The following is a 26,895-nucleotide window of genomic DNA, read 5'->3' as shown; positions in this document are numbered from 1 at the left end:
AATAATAAGGCAGTCTTTCATTATGCTGTTAAATGTAGACGTGTTCATTAATTCACTTTTCTGTAAGGAGACTTGTTTGAATAACATAAGCTGCACTCATGAAACGAGAGAAGCTGAAAAGCCACAGCCATCGTGACATATGTGTGGCATTGCTGATTGCTGAACTTACTGTATTCAAATATAAAGACTGTACTATAAGCCTAAATGGGCGATTGTGGCTCAAAGAGTTGGCAGTTTGTCTTGTAACCGGAAGGCTGCCGGTTTGAGCCCTGGCTCGGACAGTCTCGGTCATTGTGTCCTTGGGCAAGACACTTCACCTACCGCCTACTGGTGATGGCCAGAGGGGCCGATGGCGCGATATGGCAGCCTCGCTTCTGTCAGTCTGCCCCAGGGCAGCTGTGGCTACAACTGTAGCTGCCTCCACCAGTGTGTGAATGTGAGAGTGAATGAATAGTGGAATTGTAAAGCGCTTTGAGGGCCCGAAAAGCGCTATATAAATCCAATCCATTATTATTATTATTATTATTATATCTGAGTAACAGCTGAATTTTATGTATTGTGTACATCAGACAAAGGAAATAAAGTTTCTTTCAAAATGAGGATGATTTCTATGGCCTTCCTCTCACCTACAAAGCTGTTCCAAACACTGAAGGTTACCAGCTAATGACTGAGGTGAGGGTAAAGACACAGCTGCATGTTCAAAGAGCCTTAAAAAAAAGTTTAACTTTGCAAGCATTAGCATGAAATACTGGGAATTTCATGCTCCATCTTGCTTATGTATTTACAGATTTTACAAAAAGAATTGAAAACAAAGCTGAAAGAACATTTCAAAATATATATATGTGTGTGTGGAAACAATTCTAATACGTCTATATTCTATCCCTTCAAACACCTATGTCCATATGTTTTTGGATAATAGAGCAATTTTGTAGTTTTCCGCTACAAAAAAAAAAAAAAATTTTAAAAAATGCGATCATTGACAGCCTGAAGTCCAAAACCCACGAACAACAACATATTCTGCATTTGAGATGCAATGCAATTTAGATATTCTGTTAGTCCTTTACTCCAGCCACCTTCAGTTTTGTCTTCAGAAACTAAAAATCACCTGTTGGTTTGAGATTAGGTCCCTGACTTGGCAATGGAAGAATATCCAATTTCTTTGCTTCAAGAAACTCTTGGGTTACTCTTGCAGTATGCTTTGGGTCATCATTCATGTGCACTATGAACACTGTCCAACCAGTTTCACAGTATGTGTCTGAATCTGAGCAGAGAGTATAGTCCAATACACTTCAGAATTCGTCCTGTTACTTCTATCAGCAGTCATGTCATCAATAAACACTAATGGCCAGATTCCACTGGCAGCCATAAAATGCCAAAAAACGGAACCATGTTTGATCGATAACGTTGTGTGCTTTGGATGATTTATTTCCTTCTCCACACTTTTATCTTGGTTTCTAAGTCTAATCTGCTATTCAGGTTCTTGATTGTTTGGACCTTGATGTAAACCGAAGGTGATGTGATTAAAAAATATTGACTGTAGACTTTGACACCCACCTCTTTGAAAGCGCTTTGACAGGGCTAAATGTTGTGAGAATGTTTTTCATACAACAGTTCAGCTGTAGAACAAGTTAACCTGGACTCTAATCAATACTTCAGAGAATTATGTCATTGCCCAAAAAGCTATCGGCCCAACTCGCTCTCGAGCTGAACTGCAGTAGGAATATTTGCTGCTAGAGCTGTTTGGTAGTTAGATTCCACAAGAAAACTAATTCTGAATTGATTCTTCTGTCATAGCTTTAAAGTTGATACTGTTATGAACAGTCATGAATTGATTTCACATAAAAGAGGTGATTTAAGTACATGTCCCATACATTTAACATGCTACTTACATCTCTAACACAGAGAGTTCTTGGATTGCCCCCCTTTACTATTGTTTGTGTGTTTGCAAATTTAATGAGATGGGGACATCTGGATTACATCTGAATTTGCAGGATTACATTTTTTGCTAATAATTTGTTTTCCTGTAGGTGACACTTCTTGATGTAGGGGCGGCTGGTGAAGCAAACACTAAACAAAACATCTGTTTGTACAATTTATTGTGTTTTTCCAAGTAGGTTTCAACCCAGTTACATATGGTGCTTTGCATCTAAAAAGCTCATGTTCTAACAACACATCCCCAATGGACATACATTATTTATAATGATGCATAAACCACAAAACACTTCAGTCTCTCGGAAAATGAAGAAGAACTAGATGTTCCTCACACAGTGATCAATTTTGTCAGCCAACTACAACACTATCGCTTGAAGTGAGAGAACAGTACAGAGGAGTCATCAAACCTAGTTAAAGAAGTTTTACTCTCCTTATGTATTGACCATTATCAAACGTGTATGTAGAATAGACAGGTTAAGGAAAAGCAGAGCATGGTAGGCAGAGCTCATTTAGGTTTTTTCATTAAAACTGAGAACTTAACTGGTTTACCACAAGTATTTTGTGGCCAACTGCCAATCTGTTCTGACTTATGAATTAAAATGCTTCAACAACTCAAACCAAGCAGAAAATAAACAAACACTGAGGAAACATTCCTGTACTCACATGTCAGCCAAATGATTTGATGGCTTGTGCCAGGTTAGCTAATGTAATGTATTGCAACAAAACACCTGGGACCTTTCTAGGTCAGTCTGATTTCTGCATGTGAGACAACAACATTTAGACTCAAGAGGTGAGTCTAAAAACAAAATACAGCTTCACTTACTGGAAAGTAGAGCCCATCCTCTTGCCGTTTTCGGGAACTCCAGGATCTGGACAAACATCACCAGCGAGACCACTTTGACCCACTGAAAGAAAGGAAAGAAAGATGGATGCAGTGTCCGGTTTCAGGATATTATTTTACACCCTATCATGGAAATTTAGCAGTTTTAGAGGGCTGCATGCATCCTTTTATGCCAACAGGAAACTTATTAAATTTGCCTTCATACCTCCTTTTGCAGTGAGATGAAAGTGGATTCTGAGTATTTTTCAATATGTGATTATAGTCCAACCACGATGTACAAACAAGATAACTCCAACTGTGAGAACTAACACCTAGCGGTTCTTGAGAATTTTAAAAAAGAGGCATGTGCTCACCTCTTCAAGTTGGAATTTAAAGTCCATCCTTACTTGAAAACCTTTTTTTTGTGTGTTTTTATGTTCTGTGTTAAAAAATAATGCTGTAAAGCCTATGAAATGCAAATCTCAGCTATTCCTGGTTTTGAGGAAGGAATGAGGAAGACAGTTCCAAACAACAGTTTTCTTTCTTTCACTGAAAGACTTCTAATTTTAACTGATGGAATAAACAAAATTCTGGAAATGGACGAGCCTTTATCACTGTTTAGTTTTACACCTTTTATTTATTAAAAAGGAGATCACATAGACTTGCTTTAACTCAGCCAAAGCAGCCAAAAAACTATTTTACCAGACACTGAGGACTTTTCACATTTAACTTTTCAATTTGCATCAGCTCTATGCATTTCCTTAGATGTAAAAGCAGAAACTTGCCATAAGGAGTACTGCAATGTGATCCAGAGGCAGGGTTTTAACCTATGATGTAAGGCAGGTTTGCCTTCATATAAATTATTTTGTGTGCAGTTTAATAGACCTTTCATGGCTGACATTTTGACTTGTCATAGCAGAAAGGCACAGTAAAATATATTTTGTTAACAATAGCTCAGTTCTATCAAGTGTCCTAGTAAACCATGATTGGGAGCCAGCATGCTCAATACCAGGACTCAGACATAAAAGAAAAAACAGGCAGGGAATATAAAACCAACCGATAGCAAAATATCACAGAGTGCTTATTAAAGTCTTAATGCTTAACTGTTAAGAACTTCCCAGTGCTGTGTAATTTCTCCACTCTCCTTTTCATTATCAGGACCACCTTTCTTCCCTCGTGCAAGAATGATCTAAAACTCAGTGTTATGTGTGTAGGCAGATGACTTTCATCAAGGACTCGACCTTTTGGACCATTTATGTTTTCTGATGTTTTGTTTTCTGTTGGGTTTGTGAGAATTTCTTTTTTCAACCACAGTTACAGAATTAATAGTTAGTGAGCTATTTGGTTAGTTTTTGGTCCATATTGACATAATAGCATCACACAGTTGCTCCACATCCATGATGCCAACCATCCGTTCCACCACATCCCAAAGGTGCTCTACTGGGTTGAAATCTGGAGACTGTGAAGGTCATTTGAGTACAGTGAACTCACTGTCATGTTTAATAAAGCAGTTTGAGAAGATTTGAGCCTTGTGACACGGTGCCTGTTACCCTGCTGGAAGCAGCCATTTGATGATGGGCACACCAAAGGGATGGACATCGTCAGCTACAATGAACTTGATACTGATCAGGTAGGCTCAGTTTGTGCAAAGGGATCCAAAGTGTCCCAAGAAAATTCCCCCCACACAATCATATCACCACTAGCCTAAACAGTTAAGGGAATACAGGGTGGATCCATGCTTTTCACCAAATTCTGCTCGTACCATCAGAGAAAATTGTCACATGCCTAAATGCATAAGTTGCAATCTGATTGGCTTTCTCAACTATCTGCAGTAACAAAACAAAACAAAAACAAGATACATGACAAATTTTGTCCAGCTTGTATTTGCGATATTGAATTGGTTTCAGAGTTTGCTCAGAGTGGGAACATCTGCTGCATGGCTAAATCATAATGTAAATGTAAATGAGACCAGACAACATGAAAGAAACCAGTTTAGACCAGCTCTGTCTTAATGGAACTCTGGGGATGAATAATGACGGTGAGCAAAACACAAATAAAAAAGAGATAGGAAATAAGTAAAAGTGCGGGGAAATGAGAGCTCTAAACTGTGTAGTGCGAAGAAAAGCATGTGAGAATAATCTTGCAGGCTTATAAAATATTACCCAGAGAAAGTGAAATATCTGACCTCTGAACACTTCACCCTGTCTTTCTGCCCATCTTTTCCGGTATCTGTCTTACTTGCTTTTATTTCTCTTCCTGTTTTCTGTTTGTATCTGCTCCCGCTCACTCCTCCTTTCCACTTTTGTATTCTCAGCGTGCTCCCTCGGCTTTTTCCCCCCCTCTCACATTAGCTGCAGTTTACAAAGGGATGCCAAAGTTTTGTGCATCCTAGCATAAAAGATGGATGAATGATTTGCTGCATTTGTGTGATTGTGTTTTGTGCGCGATGAGAGGTTGTGAGTGTATAGACTGTTTGTGTGCGATATGATGCAAACAGAACAAGCTGTCTTATTGCTCTGCCGTGGTTTTGATGTTCCGTCCAAAAAAAAAATCACCACACAGACACACTCTAAAACGCACTTTCTCTTTCATGATCGCTCACTGCTTTCTCTCTCACTCGTGTTCAAATGGTTTTCATTGGCAAAAAATGAAAAGGTTCATACGGCGGAAACAAATCCAGCTCATGCAAACAACATGAGATTGTTGTAGGAAAAAAAAGGACAAATATCACTGCTGGGCCGATATCAAAAATCCTCACGCTGACTTAATCCAATTTGCACTTAAAAGATCATTCAGCATTTAAACATAACCTTATGACGCACAGTGCAATTTACATATTATCAAAGTCTCCTCAGCAAACCTTTCATGTATAAAAGTCAACTTTTTATTTAGTATTTCAATAAATAAACTCAATTCAATTAAAAACAACAACAACGAAAAAGGATTTGTTTGCTCATTGGTGCCTGTATACGTTTAGTATTCCTTTACCTCAGTAACTTTCTGCCATTTGAGCCAAAATAAGACACAAGTTACTATTAGTTAATTTTTAGCAGCTGTGGTTACAAGTTACAAGCAAACACTCCAAACCAATCGATTGATACGTTAACAAAGATAACAGTGTTCAGGTTTGATTGACGCTGTCAGGGTTTTTTTTTTTAATTTAACTGAATATAAACGATTGATCTGGTAGTTTGATGGGTGTTACTGATGTTTTGTACAATTCACTCACTTATTTGAAGAAAGGATATTCCAGCACAACACCAGCACAGCTTGATTTATTAAACTGACTTCAATGCAACTGTTGCTTAAACTTAAAAGGAGTGATCATTGATAGTAAAATCAGTATAGCCATGAGTATTTTTACACAAAATATATAGTGAGATCAGTATTTCAACACTTTGAATTAATCTTCTATTGATTAATTCAACTTTGGGCTGTGTTTGTTTTTTGCTTTTTTATAACACTGAACCAATATGACAACAAACTTCACTGTCATATCGCCAATGCTAAAAAGCCTGTAACAGCAGGTGCTGCAATAGTACATTGTACAGAAAATGTAATTTCTCTATGAAAAAAAGGGCCCACCTCCCAGCCCGAAGATTACTGAGGAACCAAAGTGGTTGAACAAACATGAATCTTCCAGGAGTTACAGAACATTTGCTCTGTTGTTATTGTAGTTGCTGTTTATTTATTTAATTTTAGAGTCAGCACGAAACCATTAGCTTTAGTCATTGTGTATGCAACAAGCATAAAGAGATTATGCAGCTACTGCCATCACCACTATACATCACAGCAGCCAGACTGGAGGTGACACCATTTTTTAAAGACAAGAGTGAATCATGAGTCATTAGTTCTGGACATCATAAACTCTAGAACAGACTCATGCAAATGAAATTTTATGGAAAGCCCCCAAAACAATCCATTAAATTTAAATCAATAAAACTGGAGTCTTAAATTTAGGATTACGTGTTGTATTTTTTAACTGTAGAAAACAATAATGTGTACAAACCGGTGGTCTTTGAGTTTGAACGTTACTGACAACACTTTTAAAAACTTTAAAGTTTCGCAAAGTCTTAAAAATAAGCATGAAAGGGACGCAGGGAAGTTGAATACTTTTTTACAGACTTACAGAGCAATCCAAAGAAACAAATAAACACATTCGAAGTGAGAATGCAAAGCAACGAAGCATAGATGTTTAGTTATTAACAAGTAAAAGACAAGAATACAAAAGAAACAGGGCCATAAAGAGAAAAGCAGGAGCAGTGAGAGTGTTAGAGCGTATGCTGGTGTGTGTGTGTGTGCGATCAGCTGATGTGTTTCAGCTAAGAGCTTTTGAGGTGCACTTCAGATGCCTGCAGGATGACGGGAGAAATGTGTGAAGTGTCTATTGTTGATATACTCTCTTGCGCTGCCCTCTTCTTGTTGCCTCTTATCCAATCTGCCCTCTTTTTCTCCTCCACCTTCTCATGTTCACAGGTTAATCAACCCAAGAGCTAAAGTCTACAGCCCTCCGGCCCCACGCTATTACGTTGAGTTCATCAAATTTTCGCATATAAGACGTACAGTATGAGAGTGAACAAACCCATAATTACATAATATTTTTGAAAGCGTGCCTGTGACGTTTCCTCCAAACTATTTAGCTGTGGTGTTATGCTATCTGACAAAGTTACATTTTAAGTGGTTGTGTTTCTTTCTTTCGAGTAGTCTGTGGCCCAGCACCATATTGCCCGACAAGCCTAAAGAAAACACTGATTATAAATTACGCTTCCACAATGATCATTCATTACAGTTGTACGTCATTGTCTTGGGAGTAACGCTCCTTAATCACAATCTTTCAGCCTCTCTATAATTATGACACATCCTCAGCAGTAAGCTAATGTTACTGCTGAGAGAGGGCGACTCCGCCATGGGTTGGTCTCAGTGAAATTATTTCGGGTTGCTTTACATACCACTCTGAGTTTGTAGCTGTGTATTTTAATGATCTCATCCTTTAGATTGTGTAAGATTTTTATCAATAGCATGTATGAAAATTATTCATAAACCGACCGTCTGTGAACCTATTTAAATCTGTACTTGTGTGTGTATTAGAATGTGCTTTAATATAAGCTTGAGACTGTTACAGACAGTCTTTTAGATTATGATTCATAAGCACTCCACTCTCTAGACAGGTAAAACTCATTACCATTAGTCTGGTTCTTTGTAATGATTACATATTGCATAAAGACTGCAGATTCTTCACCACAGAGCTATAATATTACCACTGGGAGTCATTTAGTCTACAGAAGTGTTGTTCAAAGACTAGTTGAGGACCAAACGTGGACCTTGGATTTCCTTTTTTAAAATATTTTAATGGCCCTGGTTGCCAACCTGATGGTCTACACTGGGATAACCTTGCTCAGCCAATGTGAACCCACATCTACTCAGCTTTGGTCCCCATGACAAGCATGTGAGCACGTTTTCAATGAACATGGGCCCAAGGTGAGGTAAATTTCTAATTTATTTCCAGAGCTGCAGAGGCTAAAGGGCTCCCTGGACTACACAGTTAACAGTAATTATCATCACTATGCTTTGGCTCCACATAATGATTATGGATAACGAAGCTAATGTGCTTAAGTGCAATAACAATTTTACAAGTGGGATAGTTACTTTTGAATCTTTCAGCATATATAAACCACTGGTGATTACAGTTATTTTACAACATACAGAGAATTTCTCTCCTGCAAAACCAATTTAAAAGGTCAACTTATTTTTTTCTCCAGCAGAGTTTTACTGAGTCTATTTCTTGGGGTAATACATACAAAACATAACACTATATGTCACCATGCATTATAAAAGATTTACATTTGGAAAGAAATTTACCTCATAACAAGATATTATGTTTGCCAGCTTCTTGTAACAAGTACCAACCATTACTTTCTGACTTCAGATATTCTTTATATGGAAACAACTTTGGTTATGGTCATGTGTGAGTCTGGACTGTGTGTGTGTACTTTAGTAAATCTAAGTAAAGGTATGTTCTTTACCCAGCGTCATATCATTGAAGACTATAATAAACTGACGTGCCCCAGGAACTCCTTATATAATCATGCACACACTCAAATACGCAGAGTGCAGACCAGTTTAAATATTAATTGCAGCAACACATGGAGAAGCACAAAAGCACATGAGAATTTCCCTTCACACGTGCACATACGTTCACACAAAAAGCGCCACACTAATGTTAATTGCGGCAGTGCATGCTTGGCTGAGCGTGTAAATCGGCAGAATTATTGATGAGGATTCTATTATGAAGTTAAACGCTAAGGGATGGATGAGGTATGAGGCTGGGCTTCTGTGATAATTAAAAGCCCGTGTCACAGAATCGGAATGCTGTTTACGGGGCATCTCCAAGCTGCCAAGACATATGTCTGCCATCAGAGACTGTAGAGATATTTGTCTTATTTACGGCTAAATTTATTGTTTTGCTTCCTTGTGGTCAATATAGTGTTTAACTTTATTTGGTTTCCCATTAGCTGCCACTGAGGTGAAAACTATTTCTCCTTAGGTCCACATAAAAGCAGAAGACTTCCACAGATTATCCCCTTGCTTTCCTAAATAACAAGTGATCTATTCTAATCACTGCATGTCTAATAGTTAGCAGAGACAGTTCTTTTGGGTTTGAGATATCACAAAGCTGAATCGGAGTAAATACTTAATGGTTAAACACAGCCTCTAGAGAGAAATCTTTTAAACTCTACAACAATTACACATTACTTGCCAGCATTCGAACAAATCATTGGCGTATTAGTAATCTTGAAAGTTCCACTGACAAAGCTTTGGGCTTATTTTTTTTTTTTGTCAGAGAACTGGCTGCTTTTATATTTCAAAGAAAAAAACACACCAGTTGTGTTTCATCTCAAAAGGAGACATTTTTTTCTGGCAGGATGCTGCAAACTGGTGCACTGAACAACAAAAATTAAGGTTATTTAAAACTGCACAAATCTACAGTCACTGCTTTGGACTTTTAAGAACAGTATTACTTTGCAGTTCCACCATACGTTCTTAAATATTCTTCCAAGCTATGCCTGGTTGTCCTTTAAACTATTTTAAATGAAACCAGGATTTTATTATTCATGTTTAAAACAGAAAAACTCTGAGGTTGGATAAATACAGTACCTCATGGGCAACAGCAAAAACAGTGATTTTTTTTTTTTACTTAAAATAAACATTTTTATCCAGTAAGTCATTCTGGGCTCTGATCTTATTGGGTTTTTTATGTTTTTCTTGGCTTATCTAGCTGCTAGCCTTGCCTTATGGATATATTTATATTCAAGTAGAAAGTCTGGCTTTCATTGTAGCTTTCACCAAAATAAATCCCACTCAGATGATATACAGTGTACTATATGCAAATAATGTGCAGACTATTTGCACTGCAATATGGGAAAATAGTCAAGTGGGGAGCTTAGCAAAAGAAAAAGGGGGCAGAACAGAAATTAAAGAAGCACTTCAGAATTTTTGGTCTTTGCCCTCCTGCTCTGTGAGACGCTTCACTTTCTTTACTGACTTAGAATCTAACAGACAGGCTGTTTCTAGTCTGTGCAATAATGATTTCAGTGTCTCTTTCTGGATTCTTGGCTGCACCTCCAGGGGCCATGAATAAGACACAGTGGGAACACTTCCAGTGTTGGCCGAGCAACACCAACGCTTTATTGTGCCCACTTTTGGAAATTTATGTAGTTTAAAAAAGTTAAATGGGTAAAGAGTGCCACTGGAAGCAAGAGTGGCAGTCAGCAGGAAGTAAATCACTGTGCTACACTGAAGTTTGCTCTTCCTGACACCTTACTAAAAACGTATAAATAATCAGAAAGCACACACAAAATACTGGTGCGATACTGGTGTGGGAATCTAACACAAGGATATGGGTGCTAAGCAACAAAACATATTTGGTTATAATCTTTCACATCAAGTAAAGACTCATGAAAAGTACAAATGATGAAAAAATAGTTTTTGTAGCAGCAGTTTTTTCCTTACTTTTACAATACCACAGACTTAATTGTTCTCTGTTGTGTAACTGTCTCTTATTTTTGCATATATTCCCCTTGTTTTGTATATATTTCTCCTGTTTGTTATTTCCTGCTGTTTACACTTTATATATGTCATTCTGGCACAGTTTGGTCGCAGCTTTGTTGTACATGTACAATGACAATAAAGAGCTATTCTATTCTGATCTATTCTATTCGCTGGCTCTCTGGAGGGTCTGATCTCTAGTTTAGGAACTAGCAGACTAAACCTGTCAGACTTAGACAATGCTACTTTTGCATTAATGTATCACTAATAAATATGTAATAGATGGGAACTAATGGAAACTATAATACTATATAGTCAAATTAAATCAATCCACTGTTTTTTATTTAGATATATTTAAAACTTGTGTTTTTATTTATTTGTTTATTTTTGCTTCTAATATTCTGATACTAGTACTCAAAAAAGTACTAAGAAAGGATTAAGTAACCTGCTACAAGAAACAGAAAGAAAAGGAGAGCATGATACCAATTCCTGTCTCCTAGTAAGTCGACCTCATTGGAAAAATAGATGAAATCACTTCTCCTGCCACATCAAAGATGGATGCATCCCCTGTGTCCTTGCATATATACAACATTTCTGTGTGTGTGTGTGTGTGTGTGTGTGTGTGTGTGTGTGTGTGTGTGTGTGTGTGTGTGTGTTTAAATATGTTTGACCAAATGTGTAATGCAATGCCATCTAAACAACGTGGTCACAGCATCTGCATCAGCACACAAAACCACGGCAGATTGTAGGGTACTTACAGACAGCGTTTTTGTGACTGGAGTCTTTGCTGGGCATCATTTTTACCCCTCTAGACTTCAGCTCGATTGCTTTCTTCACTGTGGGAAGGAAATTAGCAGTTATTCATTTAATTATACATCACATTTTTTAAAGATTTAATTGTTTGTCTTTTTTGCAGAACACTAATTATTTTAGGGGGTTGCCATTTGGTGCACCTATGCGTGCAATCCAAGAAATGCTTCTCACCCCCTTGCACTTACAAATCCACAACAAATTTATAATTAGAACAGGAAACAGCAAAAGAAACTGAAGGAAACAGAAAAGTGAGGACAAAGGGGAAAAGGGGGGCAGCAAAAGAGATGAGCAGCATTAAAATTTATTCAATCTATTTTATCCTAAGTGGCAGCACTGCCGAGAATAACAGGAAAATCTGTGCTACAACTAAACTGCATTCCACTGAGAAACAGAGATGGCATAAAAAGCACATCTCTCTCCCGATCCCTCTCGCTCACGCAGACACACACAGGCACAGGAAATAGTAGACGCACCAATGACTTGAGAAAAGAAAAATAGCTGAGGAAGACAGAGACAGCGACAAAACAGATGAAGACAAGTCAGGAAGCAAGATATGCAGGAAGACAGACCAGTCTTGGATCACTGTGCTTTGTGTTGGGAGCAGCCAATTAAATCTGATCCATCATATGGAAACTGAAATTCACCTTAATATAGGGCTGCTCGATTATGGCAAAAATGATAATCACGATTATTTTCACTGAAATTGAGATCACGATTATTTGACGATATTTATTTAACCCTTTAAGACCTACTATAGAACCAAGTCCACCAGAGCTTATATTATTTTTTTTACATGCTGTAGTGCCATTTTTTCGAGCATTTCAAGTTGCTATACATCAATACAACTGTTATAGCCCATATTTTAATAATATGTATGCATTAAGTGCATAGTAATTACATAAATTGCAAAAAAGTGCAATAAACTACAAAAAAAATTGAAAATCGCTTTTGTTTTGTTTACATATATTTCTACTTGGAGAAATTTAAGAGGTTTATCCCTCAAAACTTTAAATACAATAAAGTTGCAAAAAATAGTTTACAACAACAGGAAATTTATTTTGAGTGTCTTCATAGTTTTATTTTGGAGATACAGCAATTTTTATATACTGCAGGAAAAACAAAAAACAATCCTATGATGCAAATTTGCAAAGAAAACAGCATGTGCATCATTTCACTGTGGGAAGTGTTACGAACAGCTGATAGGAACGGCAAAGCGTGTTTCTGGAATATTATGTTTTTGTTCCTGCAAGCGCTTTTTATGCAATTTTTGCAAAGCTTATATGTGGAACGAAACCGTGACCGAGGACAAGCTGATGGCATCAGATGTAAGTACAACTCCTCCGGTTTCATATGCAAAACAAATTATTGCGCTAGCTTACACGGTTCAGGTTCTACAGGGATTTAACAATAGTTACGCAAAACGGAGCGTGCTGCTCTGACCGGCTTTAAAGGGTTAACAATGACTTTAAAAAAATAATATAAAATAGTGTGCAACACCACTGAAGTTTTTTTTTTTAAACTCTCTTTTCAACCAACGGCAGTCACTCTCCAAATAACTTCTGCTTAGCTTTCCGAGCTTCCCTCGGGTCCTCTTAATCAGCGGTCTCCAACCTTTTTTGCGCCACGGACCGGTTTATGCCCGACAATATTTTCACGGACCGGCCTTTAAGGTGTCGCGGATAAATGAGGGAGGGGCTAATAATCGGCTCAGTCATTTTTAATGATCGTTGAAAGCCCAGATCGTAATCGTGATTAAAATTCGATTAATTGAGCAGCCCTACCTTAATATACTCATTAAGCGACATAACTGATCAGTCAGGCAGGAAAATCCCATCTAGTCCAATGAGTTGATTTAAAGCACTTTTTATAATAATAATAATAATAATAACAACAACAACTAATGTAACTAATGTGTGGGATCGTTTGTAAATGTGTTCGAAACAGCATAATTTTCAAACACACAGTGATGCATACACACACTACATACAAGTAATTATAAGTATAACACAGTGGTAAAAACTACAGAGACATAAAAGGTGTGTCTGAAAGAGTAATACCTTGATACTGAGCACTGAATCCTTTTCTTCTGTGATTGCTGTCGGAGGTGAAATGTATCCGAACCCAGTTCTTATTTGAAATCACTGGCGAAGGCAGAGTTGTACCAGTCAGCCTGGAAGTAAGCAAACAAGAACTTTATTAAGAACAAAACATAAACTGAACATGATTGATGCAGACAAATACCAAACCTAAGACGTAAGGATATTCTAATATTCATAGCGCTGTGCTCCTTACTGTGTCGTACGACGCTGTGGACAGTACAGCACAACATCACAAGGCAGTCATTTGAAACACAGAGTCCATCTACAGTGAATTTTGCTTTATTTTGTCGATGTGAAATATATTTCTACTTTTCTCTAGTGGCAAGTATAGCAACATGCTGAATATTAGATAGAGGTTTACACCCTCCTTCAGAGATAAATTATGTTTATCACAACAGTCTGTTATAGCAAGAGCAAGAAAAAAATGCACAATGTAGTTGTTGGAAGAAAGTGCTGATCTCTAATTACAAATTACCAGCATGATCAGCTACTGTGAAAAATGTAGCAAAATGCCTATTGACAAACAACTGTAAATATGTAAGATATGCAAGGCAGAGCACAGAGGTGCAGAAAAACTACTGGATCTATGTTTCATGTGAAAATATGAAAATGTGCCAGTGTAGAGAGAAGTTTCTAGTGAGTTCAAGGTATAATTTTTGAGTCCCTTTGATTTGTCCTCCATGGTACAAAGGCTGGCTATAATTTAAAGAGGTTTTTGCAAAAAGGCAATTTGTTCCACTGGTTTGGAAATGCAGATGTGGGAAGTGAATGATATTATCCATTCCCATTATGATCAACCCTCACCAAAAGCATAATGTGTGCACTTGTACTGGTCACAGTCCTACTTCAGTGTCTAAGTGGTTTCCATTGAGGGAAGTCCTTGCTGAAAAAAAAAATACATTTGCAAAAAAAAACAAAAAAGCTGTAAAATTTGTTATAAAAATTCATCAGCAAAAAAATAAGAAAAAGCAACTTTGTTAACTGAAAAACAAGACTTATCTATTTTGTAAAGTTGACTGAATTAGGATATAATGCTTAGTGACTTTGAAAAAAAAGTCCTGATTTCATAAGAGCTGGGCTAGAAACTATCTGAGTTTCACACACAATCACAATAAACACCAAACCCTACAGGGGAAAGTTAAGTAAAAGAGGGGGCTGTTGATAGTAAAGCAGAAGAAAAAAGAAATAACTTCACACATTTTTTAACCATCCCTACTAAGAGGATAAGTCAGTACCCTATGGTAAGTCTTACATCAGATTTAGCTTCTGTTACTTTTCTTTACCAACGGCAACCAACACGGCGTTAAAAAGAATAAAACAAAAAGTACGGAAAAAACGATGCACACAGAGAAGCGAGGAAATGATGTAGGAGATGCTGCCTGGAAGCTCATGTTCTATCAACCTCTCTAGAGCAACAAGCGCCACACTTACTGCCCTTTAATAATGCCGCAGTTACACTGAGTAGACTAGAGAGAGCAAGTTACAAATACTCATGAAGAAAACGAGGGAATAAACTATAAAAAATTAAAAAGAAAAATGTAATTAGAGAGCTTCTTAGAGAACCTCATTGATTTGATTCTTTGATTAGATTTGATACTGTCAATAAAGCTGGGTTATCAACTAAAAAATCTGAGGGAAAAAAAGAAGAAAATCTGTAAGAGGATAAAAAAAAACCCTGCCAATGTATCTACCCCGAGGCGATATAACACTATAGTACACACAGTGAAAAGCTCCAGTACTGTAGTGTGATGTGTCATCTCTCAGAGAGTCAACTAGCAGTCTTTATCAGTGAGAGCATTTAAATATAAATGTCTTGTCGTGTGGCACATTAACACAAAAAATATAGTGCATGATATGAAAACTAGACTAAAAAGGATGGGGCTCCCTACAAACATCAACAAAGGATATATAGGCTTGTTATTGCAGTATTTATTTTGTGTTTCAAAACTTCAGCGAACCTTTACAATGATTTCAAGAGAATGTGCAATTTTATCTCAGCCTAGCCTGGCAGAAGATGTTCTCAGACAACCTGTCTGATGTAAAAAAAAAAGAAAAAAGAAAAAAGGAAAGGTCTATATGATGAAACAGTGCTAGACTGTGCTGTTTTCTCTTTGACTAAAGTCAGATTCAATCAAAAACTTACCACAGAGGAACATTTTTTATACAAAGTTCACTAAAGAGAAAGTAAGCAATGCTCCATTATGGCTGTACTTATATATATTACTAATACATTATATATGAGTACATTATATCACTCTATTAATGTATAATATCAATCTCTCTATATATATATGTGTGCTTTCCTAACTATCTTAAACAGAGGAAAGAAACATGAAGCAACATTTACATTTTATCCAGTTTTTATAGCTAAGTGCTAGAGTGCTATATTAAGTTATGTTATTTTGTTACTAATGCACCGCTGCATAAGAAGCAAAGGTGGAAAGTAACAAAGCACAACTAAAATACTCAACACTCAAATAAATATATACTTAAAGTAAAGTAATACATACTCAAGTAAAGTACAGATACCTGCATTTTCAGGTGATTGCACTTTACCGTGAGTTACTGTTGCCGCCCTGTAAACTCGAAGCATTCTGGCCATTCTCCTCTGACCTCTGGCATCAACAAGCATTTTCACCGGGAGAATTGCCACTCACCGGATATTTTCTCCTTTTCAGACTATTATCTGTTACCCCTAGAAACGGTTGTGTGGGAAAATCCCAGCAGATCAGCAGTTTCTGAAATGCTCACGCCAGCCCGACTGGAACCAAGAACCATACAATGTTTGAAGTCATTCAAATTACCTTTCTTTCTGATTCTCATGATTGGGTTAGATACACGATATGGACAAATGCACCAGACCAGCTACACACTACAGGAGTTGCTTGGCCTGTGAAAACCATTGCTTCCAGTGCACAGTTTTCTTTGCAGATGTTAATACCAGAGGAAGTGTAGAACTCTGGAAAGCAGTTACTGAATCAGCTGCACTGAGATGACTTTCCTGTCCCCATGCCCATATGTGGTCTGCCACAAGTGAGCTCTTTAGAAGGACCAATGATTTCATGGCTAGGTGCTTTATATTATACCCCTATGGCAATAGACCTGAGAAGACCTGAATTCAAAGATTAAGAGGTGTGGTCCAATGCGTTAGTACATTAATAACCAGCTGAAGTGCATTTATGTGTGTGTCGACATTTTAGAAAAGTAAGTATTCTGAATAAGCCTTGAAGACCTAAAAGTTGTAATTAAAAGGTTCTCATGCACTCCAGATATTATAGGGCTTAAACGATTACAATCTTGTTTATATACAGAGTTTAATTTAATACAGGGTAGTAAATTCTTATATGTCTCGAAAATAAAGAGAGGTGGGGGAAATGTTAAGAAGAGAAAGAAAAAAATGCATGATATGCTGCCTCTCTTCCATTATTCATGCGTACTGGCGTCCTGCCTGACACTGGAGTGAGAGTGAGACAAGGGGTCAGAGAGGAGACAGAACAAGGGATGTGGGAGATGAGAGTGAACTAAAAAGAAAGGTAGAAAAGGAGGAGAAGCAAATGAAAAGAGAGATTCCCTTAATCTTTCAAAAACAAGCATGCTTGACAAAAAAGGAAACAGGAGAAGAAGAGAGGAGAGACGTGAAGGATAGGTGGAACAGGAGGTTTTTCCACAGAAGAATAAACGCAAGTGAAAGAGAGCTTAAAAGAAAGACACGAGCAAAGAAGAAATAATCGGAAGGAAAAACACTGAAGAGGAGGTGAGAGCGAGAAAGTCACTTAAATGAACAGGAAGAGAAGGATTAGACTAGTTGCTTTGAGAGGTCAAAGTGATAAAGGGAGAGAGAAAGAGTCAAGCCTAAATGAGGTTGGGCAATACTAATACGAGATTGCAAAGAGTGGAGATGAATGAGAAAGAAAGTGATGCTGGAAAGGAAAATGAGAGGAGGGGTGGAAAGAGCAAAAATAAATAAAAAATAAAATCACATAAAGAATTAAGCTGTGAGGATAAAACAAAGATGAACATGTCAGGGAAGAGAGAGAGAGGAATGTTTACAAAACTCAAGAAATATGAAAGATGAAAACACTGGAGAGGGGAAAAGAGAAAAGGAGATGTTTGACAGGCCAGGGGGGGGGGGGAGAAGGGAACAGAAGACGTGAGGCCAAGTCATGCAGCAGAGAGGAGATGGACAAGTAAACCAAGACCAGCAGAGAGCTATTTGTGGGAATATTCTAGCACTTTTCTATTGTTAGGGCAACTAGCCTTTTTGTGATACGAAGATAAACACAGACGCACAACTTTATACTACTGGGGCACCAATGTTTTGGCACCTACTCTTCTGACTGGCTGCTTGAATTGCTGCAAATACATATTTTTAACCTTACTGCATTGTTGCACTTACTGCAAATCCCTGTGGATGTGTGCATCTGTAAAATGGCAAAAAGCCACAGTAAAAATAAATTATTGTATACAGGTCACAAGTGTAAAGCACATCATCCACAACAGATAGCTGTTTATTCCCACTCCTTAGTGCAAAACCTGGCTACAATGCTACTTTAAATGTCACACTCAACCTTTTTACACTGATACACACAGAGACACACACCGGCAGTCCCACAGACAGTAAACATAATTTAAAATGTAAATGTAATAACAGGACAAGTGATGTGTCACAAAGTGGAGAAAAAGAGAGTAAGAGGAGGACTGGCAGTTGCACGAAGGGGAACGAGGGAGAAGCAGCAGGAAAGGATCAGAAAGCAGGAGATCTAAACGGAGGAGAAATGAGATGTAACAGAGGGACATGAGAGCAGAACAAATAGGAAGAAAGACAACATTTGGAGAAAAAATATCTAGCCTCTTTCTTTGGCAGTCATTGAATGTGTCATGAAAAGGCTCTGAGGATGGACAAGGTTCATCTACAGATGCTGCAGGCTGGTTGTGGTGCTCTTTGAACTTCCAGATAAGTATAGAGGCCAGAGGGTCAGTTCAAATGATCAAGGACTTGCACACTAAAGCATTACTATGATAGACCACCGAGGTCAAGCTGCTACAAAAGAATCTAATGTTGAATGTCATGTGTATGAAGAGCAACTTGGGGACTGTCTCAGTCGCAGAAAAACGAATGAGCATTTTACCGACTTGATTATTATTAAACACTACTTTTTCAAAATCCTCATGCAAATTCTTGAGTTTTCAACACTGAGGAAAATCAGTGTCATTACTGTAGTGACCAAGATAGAACTAAATTTAATAAACTGTTCTTGAAAACATGACACTTGAACTTATTGTAAGCACTTATAAATAAGGACTCATTAAGTTACAGATCGCCAACATTGTTTCTCTTAGCATCGAAAGACAGAGGCAGAGGATGAGAGCTGGGCAAAAGGAGCACAGGGGAAGAGGGAAATGAAAGAATAGCCAGACAGAGAGCTAAGAGTGCAGAGAAAGAAAAAAATAAAGGCAAGCATGAAAAAGAGTGAAAGGTGGAGGCAATGGAATGAGAAGAGGGGTTAAGAGCTGCAGAAGACCTGCAGTAAACCTTCATTAAAATGATCAACAAAGCTCATTTCGTATAATCAGAGAAAGAAAAAATACATTCAGATCTGAAGATAACAGTAGTTACACTGTCACAGATAACAGTCTATATTTCATAAAAAACATTAAGCTGAGTATTTACGTAACCAGTGGCTGGTAAAAGAAGAGTAACAATATGAAACCAAGTATGGAAAACAACAGAAATGTATATGATTTTTAAATACATCGTGAATATTTAAGCATCACCAGGTGCATGGACACCTCATGCCTGGACTACTTATCCAAAGGCCTCTGTAACTCCATATCCAGTTTTCCAGTATTCTTAAACAATACTATAAAGATTCCCTCCAATAGGACTGTAGACGACGGCAAGGCTGGAATATGTGCACAGGGACTTCACAACACTTCTTTGCATCTATTTTTACTTCTATATTGACTAGAGACTAACTTTTACCTGGTGGACATGACATAAAACTTTAAACTGGATCAGCTCATGTTTTACACAGACAGGTGATTTGTGCACTGTGTCCAGCACGCTCTCCCAAAGTTCCTCTGAGATCTCCTCTCACAGATTATCGGAGAAAAAGAAAATGTATGAAGATTTATGACATCCCTTTCACTGTCTTTAAAAGTACATCCACAGATATATCAGCGTGTAATACAGGAAACTGAGGAAATCTACTGCCGACAACACTGCTGATTGGGTAATCTTGCTTTTACAGTATGGTTAGCTCGTATTTTTTTTCTTTCTCTGTGGTCTATATAGTTCAAGTTATGACAACATTAGAATTAAAACGTGCTTCAGTTATAAAATAAAACTTCAACTTAATTCTCCAGTAAAGTGTAGTACCTCCCACAGATGGGCCTGAAGTAATCAATTCTCAATGAACTGAAACCATTTGCTACATGAATCTGTACCTTTTATATGATGTCTTTAGGCAACTATTTTTTTGTTACATTTCTATAATATGTCCTTACACTGCCTAATTTTAGGACCTGACTCCCAGAAATTGCCTTTTCCCCACAAAGGTCATTAAACCTTCAAGATCATGAATAGGTTTGCAATTTCAGAGCACTCACATTTTTGGGCTTACGCTTGTAAGAGGCTGAAGTCATTTTTCATGCTCCTGTTTCACCAAACCAGAGGCGTATTAGGTTTGGCGCTTCTGAATTGATCAAAGGGATTTCTAGTCAAAGTAGTATAAACAAAATCACTGACATTTCTCCATCTGTAGTCAAGGATGGATAGCAAAGTCATAGGGTAACAAAGCTGGTAGGTTATTCGAATAATAAACATGATAAACCACTTTCTGCCATTATATGTTTTTATTTTTTTGTACTGTACTATTATTTTTATAGTATCTGAATTTAAATTAAAAAAATTGAGAGGTTTATACAGATTATTATCAGCATGGAGTTCTCTGAATGTTTCACATTTAACTAATATGCATCTGCTACTGATGCCAGTCCATTAGGAGTTACACCTTAGTTACACCTACTGTAGGAGTAGTCTAAGCTTGGAAAGAAAAGCGTCTGGACTTCTTTAAGTTGCTTGAAGACGTTTCACCTGTTATCCGAGAAGCTCCCTCAGTTCTAAGGTCAAATGGTGGAGAGTCCCAGATTTAAGCCCTATGGGAGTGTCCCCCCAAGAGCGACATGGACCCCCTAATGATCCTCTACCTAATCACATGAGCCAAGGTGTGAAAATGGGTGTAGGTCACAACCTAGCCCCAAACCTGGCCCGACCCTATCATGTGATTTCCTGAGGTCAAAAGGCCCAGAATGTGAGTGTGTGTTATGGCGTCTGAGAAGGGATCTCAAAACTGAATTATAGATGGCAGACAGCTGGTGTCGTAAGCCACCGGCTCTGTTCAAAGATGGTCATTCACAGTGGATATTCAATTCAATTTTCAATTCAGTTTTATTTATATAGTGCCAAATCACAACAACAGTTGCCTCAAGGTGCTTTATATTGTAAGATAGACCTACAATAATACATTCAGAGAAAAAAAACCAACAATCATATGACCCCTGTGAGCAAGCACTATGGCGACAGTGGGAAGGAAAGACTCTCTTTTAACAGGAAGAAACCTCCAGCAGAACCAGGCTCAGGGAGGGGCGGGGCCATCTGCTGCGACCGGTTGGGCTTCTTTCAGCTCCTTAGACTACGATGACCTGGATGACTGAGAACTTTACAGACATACTGTAAGACTAAATGCTACTTGAAAGAACAGATGCATGCAGATACACACCCCCTCCATCATACACAGGCACAGGCCACACATTCGAATACATAACATCTTAAATTTAGAACACCAACCCCTCCCCACAAACCATTAATATGTAGCTGGCAAAAATTGCATGACTAATAAAGTAGAGGAAGAAAGTTTGGTCAGTTTATTTGTATAACCTACTATCAAATGTTAAAGTCCAAAGCCCTTTCGGAGCTGTGATACCATTAGCACACAGCAATCAACAACACAAATAACTGGATGTTTTTGCTACCTTGTGTCTTCCTGACCCTGTTTCTGTCAATCAATCTTTTTTTTGCCAGTTCGACCTCACTCAACAGGTAGTTTTCAACCCAGTAAAGCACAGTGGACCGAAAACTGGGACCAGCTATTGGATTATCCATCACATAATCTTACAAATTAGACTAAGTTTCAAATACCATCATAGTTGAGGTGTACAAACAGTTTAACATATTCACTTGTCTGCAGCAATAAAGTTTTGTCTCTGAAACGAATACGAGGTGTGGAATTGCATAATATGACCAATTCTGTGCGTGTGTGTGTGTGTGTGTGTGTTTTTGTGGGTATGTGTATGTGTGACAGCTAGTCAACCTGACATTCAACTTGCCAGCTAGCAGACAGGAACATGAAACAGGAAATTGCTTTTGGGACAGCCAATCAGAAAATGCTCTCTGTAAACAGGAAGAATCCATCAGAGTAGTCTTGTCAGGTGTCAGTCATTTTAACAATGACCTGTTTTCATGCCTCAGTGAAAATGTCAGTCATCACTTAATCCCACCTCTGGAGAAAAGTACTTAGGATTGTATTAGGTTGTGCATGGCAAAACCCTTTCCATTTTATTTTAGGTCTTTTTTTAAATCATGTGGGTGGTATAACTGAAACATCTCTTGGTTTATTGGCGCCACCGGGCCCTCTTGGTCAGAGGGCCCGGTGGCGCCAGTGTCCGGCAGCCTCGCCTCTGTCAGTGCGCCCCAGGGTGGCTGTGGCTACAATGTAGCTTGCCATCACCAGTGTGTGAATGTGTGTGTGAATGGGTGGATGACTGGATATGTAAAGCGCTTTGGGGTCCTTAGGGACTAGTAAAGCGCTATATAAATACAGGCCATTTACCATTTACCATTTATTCCCAATTTGGGAACTTTGTTGTACACATCTAGGTTTCTGTGTTTTGCTATATAGCTGAAAACATTTTTTTGAGATGGTGCATATTTTCCCATATGGAAAAGAAATAGTAAAAACTTATATGTGATTACTCATGGCCACTTTCATGAGTAAATCATATAAGGCTTACATGATTTACTCATGAAAGTGGCCACTTTCTCATTACTTTCATATATTGTTTTAGTAAGTATCCAAAACATACAAGTTTCATTATATAATTTTTCAAGGGATCTTATATCTGTTTTCACTCTTATATGCTTTTCATACAAGTTTCACACAAGACAGATACAAACTTTATAAGATTTATATATATATTTAAAAATATCTTTTCCATATGGGTTCACAGCCTGTTGCGGTGGCTCATTAGACAAATCACCAAGTTACCTCAATCTTTACTGCAGGAGTTTTTCTTTTAAGTAAGTATGACGGAGATGTTAAACCCTAATCAGAGCAGTCAAGACAAAAGTGCTTAGTTCTTGCAGTCTCCATTTTCCATGTAACAAAATGTTGGGTGCACTCTCTACTACTCTTCCTTATCTTGCCCCTGCATTGCAGAGGGTGGGCTGACAGTGGTCCTTGAATGTTATACTGTCAGACCCAAGCTGTGTGTATGCATGTGTGCACTTGACTGTGTGTAATCTGTCAGAGCCTAGAGAAACAATCAACAGCTCACCCTGTCAGAGAGCCACTTAAGACCTGACAAAAAACACACACGTGTGCACACGCACACACACAAATGGTATCATGAGAATGCCAGGGTTGACGCGCGCCGCTCGACTGGTGACAGCACTAAATGCACAATTATTCTCCATTCCTTTTGTTTTCATCCAGTGCTATTGTCTCTGCCTCTTTCACTCCTCTTATTTATCTGTCGACCTATTCATTCAATTACTTTGCAAGCAGTAGCACAATCACAAAGCATTTTCTACACATGGAACACATCAGTTACAGTTAGGAGAACATGAGAAAAAGAAAGAATCCTCTAAAAGCAATCTCTTGCAATTGGTTTTATTATTTGGAAAATATTTTTAATGATTAATATTCTGAAGTTGTATTGTTGTGTCTAAACAACACTATCGAAAGAACTTGCATACAAAAATACCCACTATTGATGCAAATGCTGCTAACAAAGCATTGCAGGATTTTGGTTTTTGGTGTTTATGTAACACCAAAAATGTATCACAGATGTCAAATCCCTTTCAAATCAAAGTAATTGCTCTTTCTGAAGAAGAAAGCAACCTGGGATAATCTACGCTAACAGAGACGAGAATATGTATGTTTTGTTTCAATCATGTCTAAAAATTTAGAGTTTACTAATGACTAATTAGGCTTTGCTTCCAGGCATGTCTGTTGTTATTACTGACAGAGGCCAAACAACTTCATACTTTCCCCTCTCTTGATTTCCCAGCACTTACAACCTGGAAACAAGTTCCCCATCCCTAACCATTAAGCTTCTCTCACCTTTGCACAAACATATTGAAGCCTCCACTGGATGCGTGTGATATTTCAAACAAACCAACATGACTTCCAACAGTGCTCTAAATTTAAAAAGCAGAGCGTTTTGTGGCACAGCAGAGTGCAAATTTTCAAACTCAACTACACAAAAAAATGGGAGCAAAAACACAACTATTTATCACCTTGCCTATGGGATTTGAATAAATCAGGAAAATCAACAGGACTCCTGTGTGGGTAATCAATCAGCGGTTGTATCTGTCCTCTCATTTATAGAACATCAATGTCCACCTTGTTTACATCTATGCTACACTCTTTCTTTCACTGCTCAAAATAAAAAAAAAACACATAAAAGATGACAATACCACTAAAGCTTTAAGTGTCAGTGATGATTGTGTGTGCCTCTGTTTTCATTATATATTTACCGCTCGACACATGGTGCCTCAGTCATGCTGATTTGTACAAAGACCCCTGCGTTATCTGGCTCATCATTGCAATCTGTGTGTGAGATGTGTCTTACCATATGCTTGGTGCTTCTGTCCCGCTGATTTCCAGGAAGTCATATTTGTCCTCTAATAAGAAGTCATTGAAGACGAGAGCTATGGTGTCCCCGGGCTCAGCAAGGATTGACCACGTACAGTCCAGGTTGTTGTCGTACTCTGCTGGGTATCCAGGGCTGGTTATTGAACCCGCGGTGCCTCGTAACGTACCGCCACACGCTCCCTCGGCTGGTTAGAAACAGATGAAACGAATGCTATTTTTATTATTTCATATACTGATTTTGTAACTTAACTTCTTGGCCTTCTTGGGTTGGCTTATCATTTATTTCATGTTTTTTGTGTCAATAAAGTTTTCACACATTAAAAACCACACTTTTTGACACATGCCTCTCTAACATTAGCAGACAAATAAACACAATGCACACACTATGAGCTGAGATAAATACAGTATTGTCATTATCACATCATCACTATGATTTAGATCATCTGTTAATTTTCATTCACAACTACTCATTTAGTAAACCCTCAATAGAGCTATTCAACCATCTACTCACTCTAATGGAAGACATATGAACAGATCTGTTCTTGTCTGTAGACTAATGAACCATTAAAGGGGCTTTACTTAAGGATGTTGGGCACCATCTGGTTGATACAGTAGTTTGTGATGTAATTTGAGGCAGACTTTTCTGTGCATTGGAAGCAATCAATACACAGGGGCTCTCATCTTCTGGCTAATGACCCTTATGTCAAGTTTCTTCAGTTCTCATGATCTTAGCGATGTGATTTTTTTTTCTCATCTTTTACTTTCATGGCTATAATTGGTGAACAGTTTTTCATTTCCTTCAATCGGAGCTTAGTTCAGTTCAAATGAAAGAACTGAAAGACTCCAATGGAGACAATGGAAAGTACATACAGTTTACTTTTGAACTTAGCTTTGGGTCATGATTATGTGAAAGGTATCTTGTCAGTTTCATTTAAGTAAAAAGAATGGTTTCCATCTTCTAAACTGTATTTACTGCAAGTCCTTTGAACGGCATTACTAAAAAATTTCTAGAAGCAATATCAATGAATTGAAAATGGAAAGAAAGAAAGAAAAAATGTCTTGCCTCTGCAAAAAGGCGATGGGAAGTCCCATTGTGCTCCACTTCCAGGCGATACGATGCATGTGAGGATACTGTGTCCTTCCAATACAAACCCTGACTCACAGCTGTATCGGATTTTATCCCCCATGTTGTACCGCGAGCCATGAATGACTCCATTTGGAATGAGACCAGGGGTGCCACATGTATGACTCGGCAGCACTGAAACAAAGAGAAGAGCAGACAGAGAAAATCGTTTATTACCTCCAAAATATCCATTAATTTAACTATTTGTTATAGTGAAAAATAACCAACCAAGAAGTTCTTGCAGTATTTTTTAATATTCGAGTGTTAGTGTGAACTACAAACTTTTTGGCTTGTTACCACATAAAACAGCTCAACTATAGATCTATTAGTCAGTCAGGGTTACTGAGCAATTTGTGTTTACTTTGAAGCGGTAAAAATATCCAGTACAAAATAAGCAAAATGCTTTGAGTTCAGCATTTTGCTTTTATTTGTCTTAATCAGTTAATTATTAAATATACTATATTTTACAGTCAACCTAATTACCCACACAAAATGACACATATTGTATGTATGTTTGGTTTTCCCAGGAAACCTAAAAATATGCTAAAGTGACTGCGTGGTATTGAGATGTCTGGCAAGCATTTTGCCTCCAATGTGCATCTGTTGCTGCGCGTTCTTAGATGACACAGCTCTACAGTGGGAGAAGCTACAGGCAGTTCATGGTATAACTAGGCCAAAATCAACTATGACTGTAGCCAACACGCCTTAGCTTCACAGAAGGGGCAGCAACACAGTGGCTGTAGTTCAACCTGGACAAATTCCACTGTATCTAACCCTGGTGTATGCTGTGTGTTATGTGTACTTGTATAACTGGAGCATGTTAACTTGCTGGGTGTGTAATGTCTGTTCGTAATGTGCATCCAAATGGCTTTTATGTGTATCTGTCTATGGGCATGCACTGTGCAGTGTGTTTATGTGTAAGGGGTGTTGAGTAAGTCAATCTGTGTGTTTGTGTACGCTGTTCCAGTTAAATGCTAGCATGGTAATTAGACAAAGCTTCACCATGAGACCCTGTGAACTAGGACACTGAGAAAGGGGAAGGGATGGGGTGAGAGGAAGACAAAGAGAGCAAGAAGAGGAGAAAAAGAGAGAAAGAGAAAGCTACAGACAAGAGAAGAGGGAGTA

The 26,895-nt window shown here is 38.0% G+C and overlaps 1 protein-coding gene across 1 annotated transcript in view; it reads right to left on the bottom strand.

The window, feature by feature from the left end:
- The window catches only part of csmd1b (CUB and Sushi multiple domains 1b), a 208,127-nt gene extending 183,295 nt beyond the window's left edge, over positions 1 to 24,832 (bottom strand). Inside the window, exons 1-4 of the mRNA XM_085452803.1 lie at positions 24,625 to 24,832; positions 13,669 to 13,781; positions 11,557 to 11,634; positions 2,756 to 2,837 (exon numbers count right to left, since the gene is read on the bottom strand). Of these exons, the coding sequence (XP_085308929.1) occupies positions 2,756 to 2,837; positions 11,557 to 11,596 (122 nt within the window). The 5' untranslated portion in view covers positions 11,597 to 11,634; positions 13,669 to 13,781; positions 24,625 to 24,832. The remainder of the gene's footprint in view (positions 1 to 2,755; positions 2,838 to 11,556; positions 11,635 to 13,668; positions 13,782 to 24,624) is intronic.
- Between the last annotated feature and the right edge of the window lie 2,063 nt (positions 24,833 to 26,895).

The sequence above is a fragment of the Copadichromis virginalis genome, linkage group LG1, assembly GCF_057382275.1.
Source record: "Copadichromis virginalis isolate Kocher_CV1m ecotype Utaka linkage group LG1, C_Virginalis_male_GT1.1, whole genome shotgun sequence".
Lineage (NCBI taxonomy): Eukaryota > Metazoa > Chordata > Actinopteri > Cichliformes > Cichlidae > Copadichromis > Copadichromis virginalis.
Note: the sequence above shows the minus strand (reverse complement) of the source record. Positions and strands in the feature narration are given on the sequence as shown.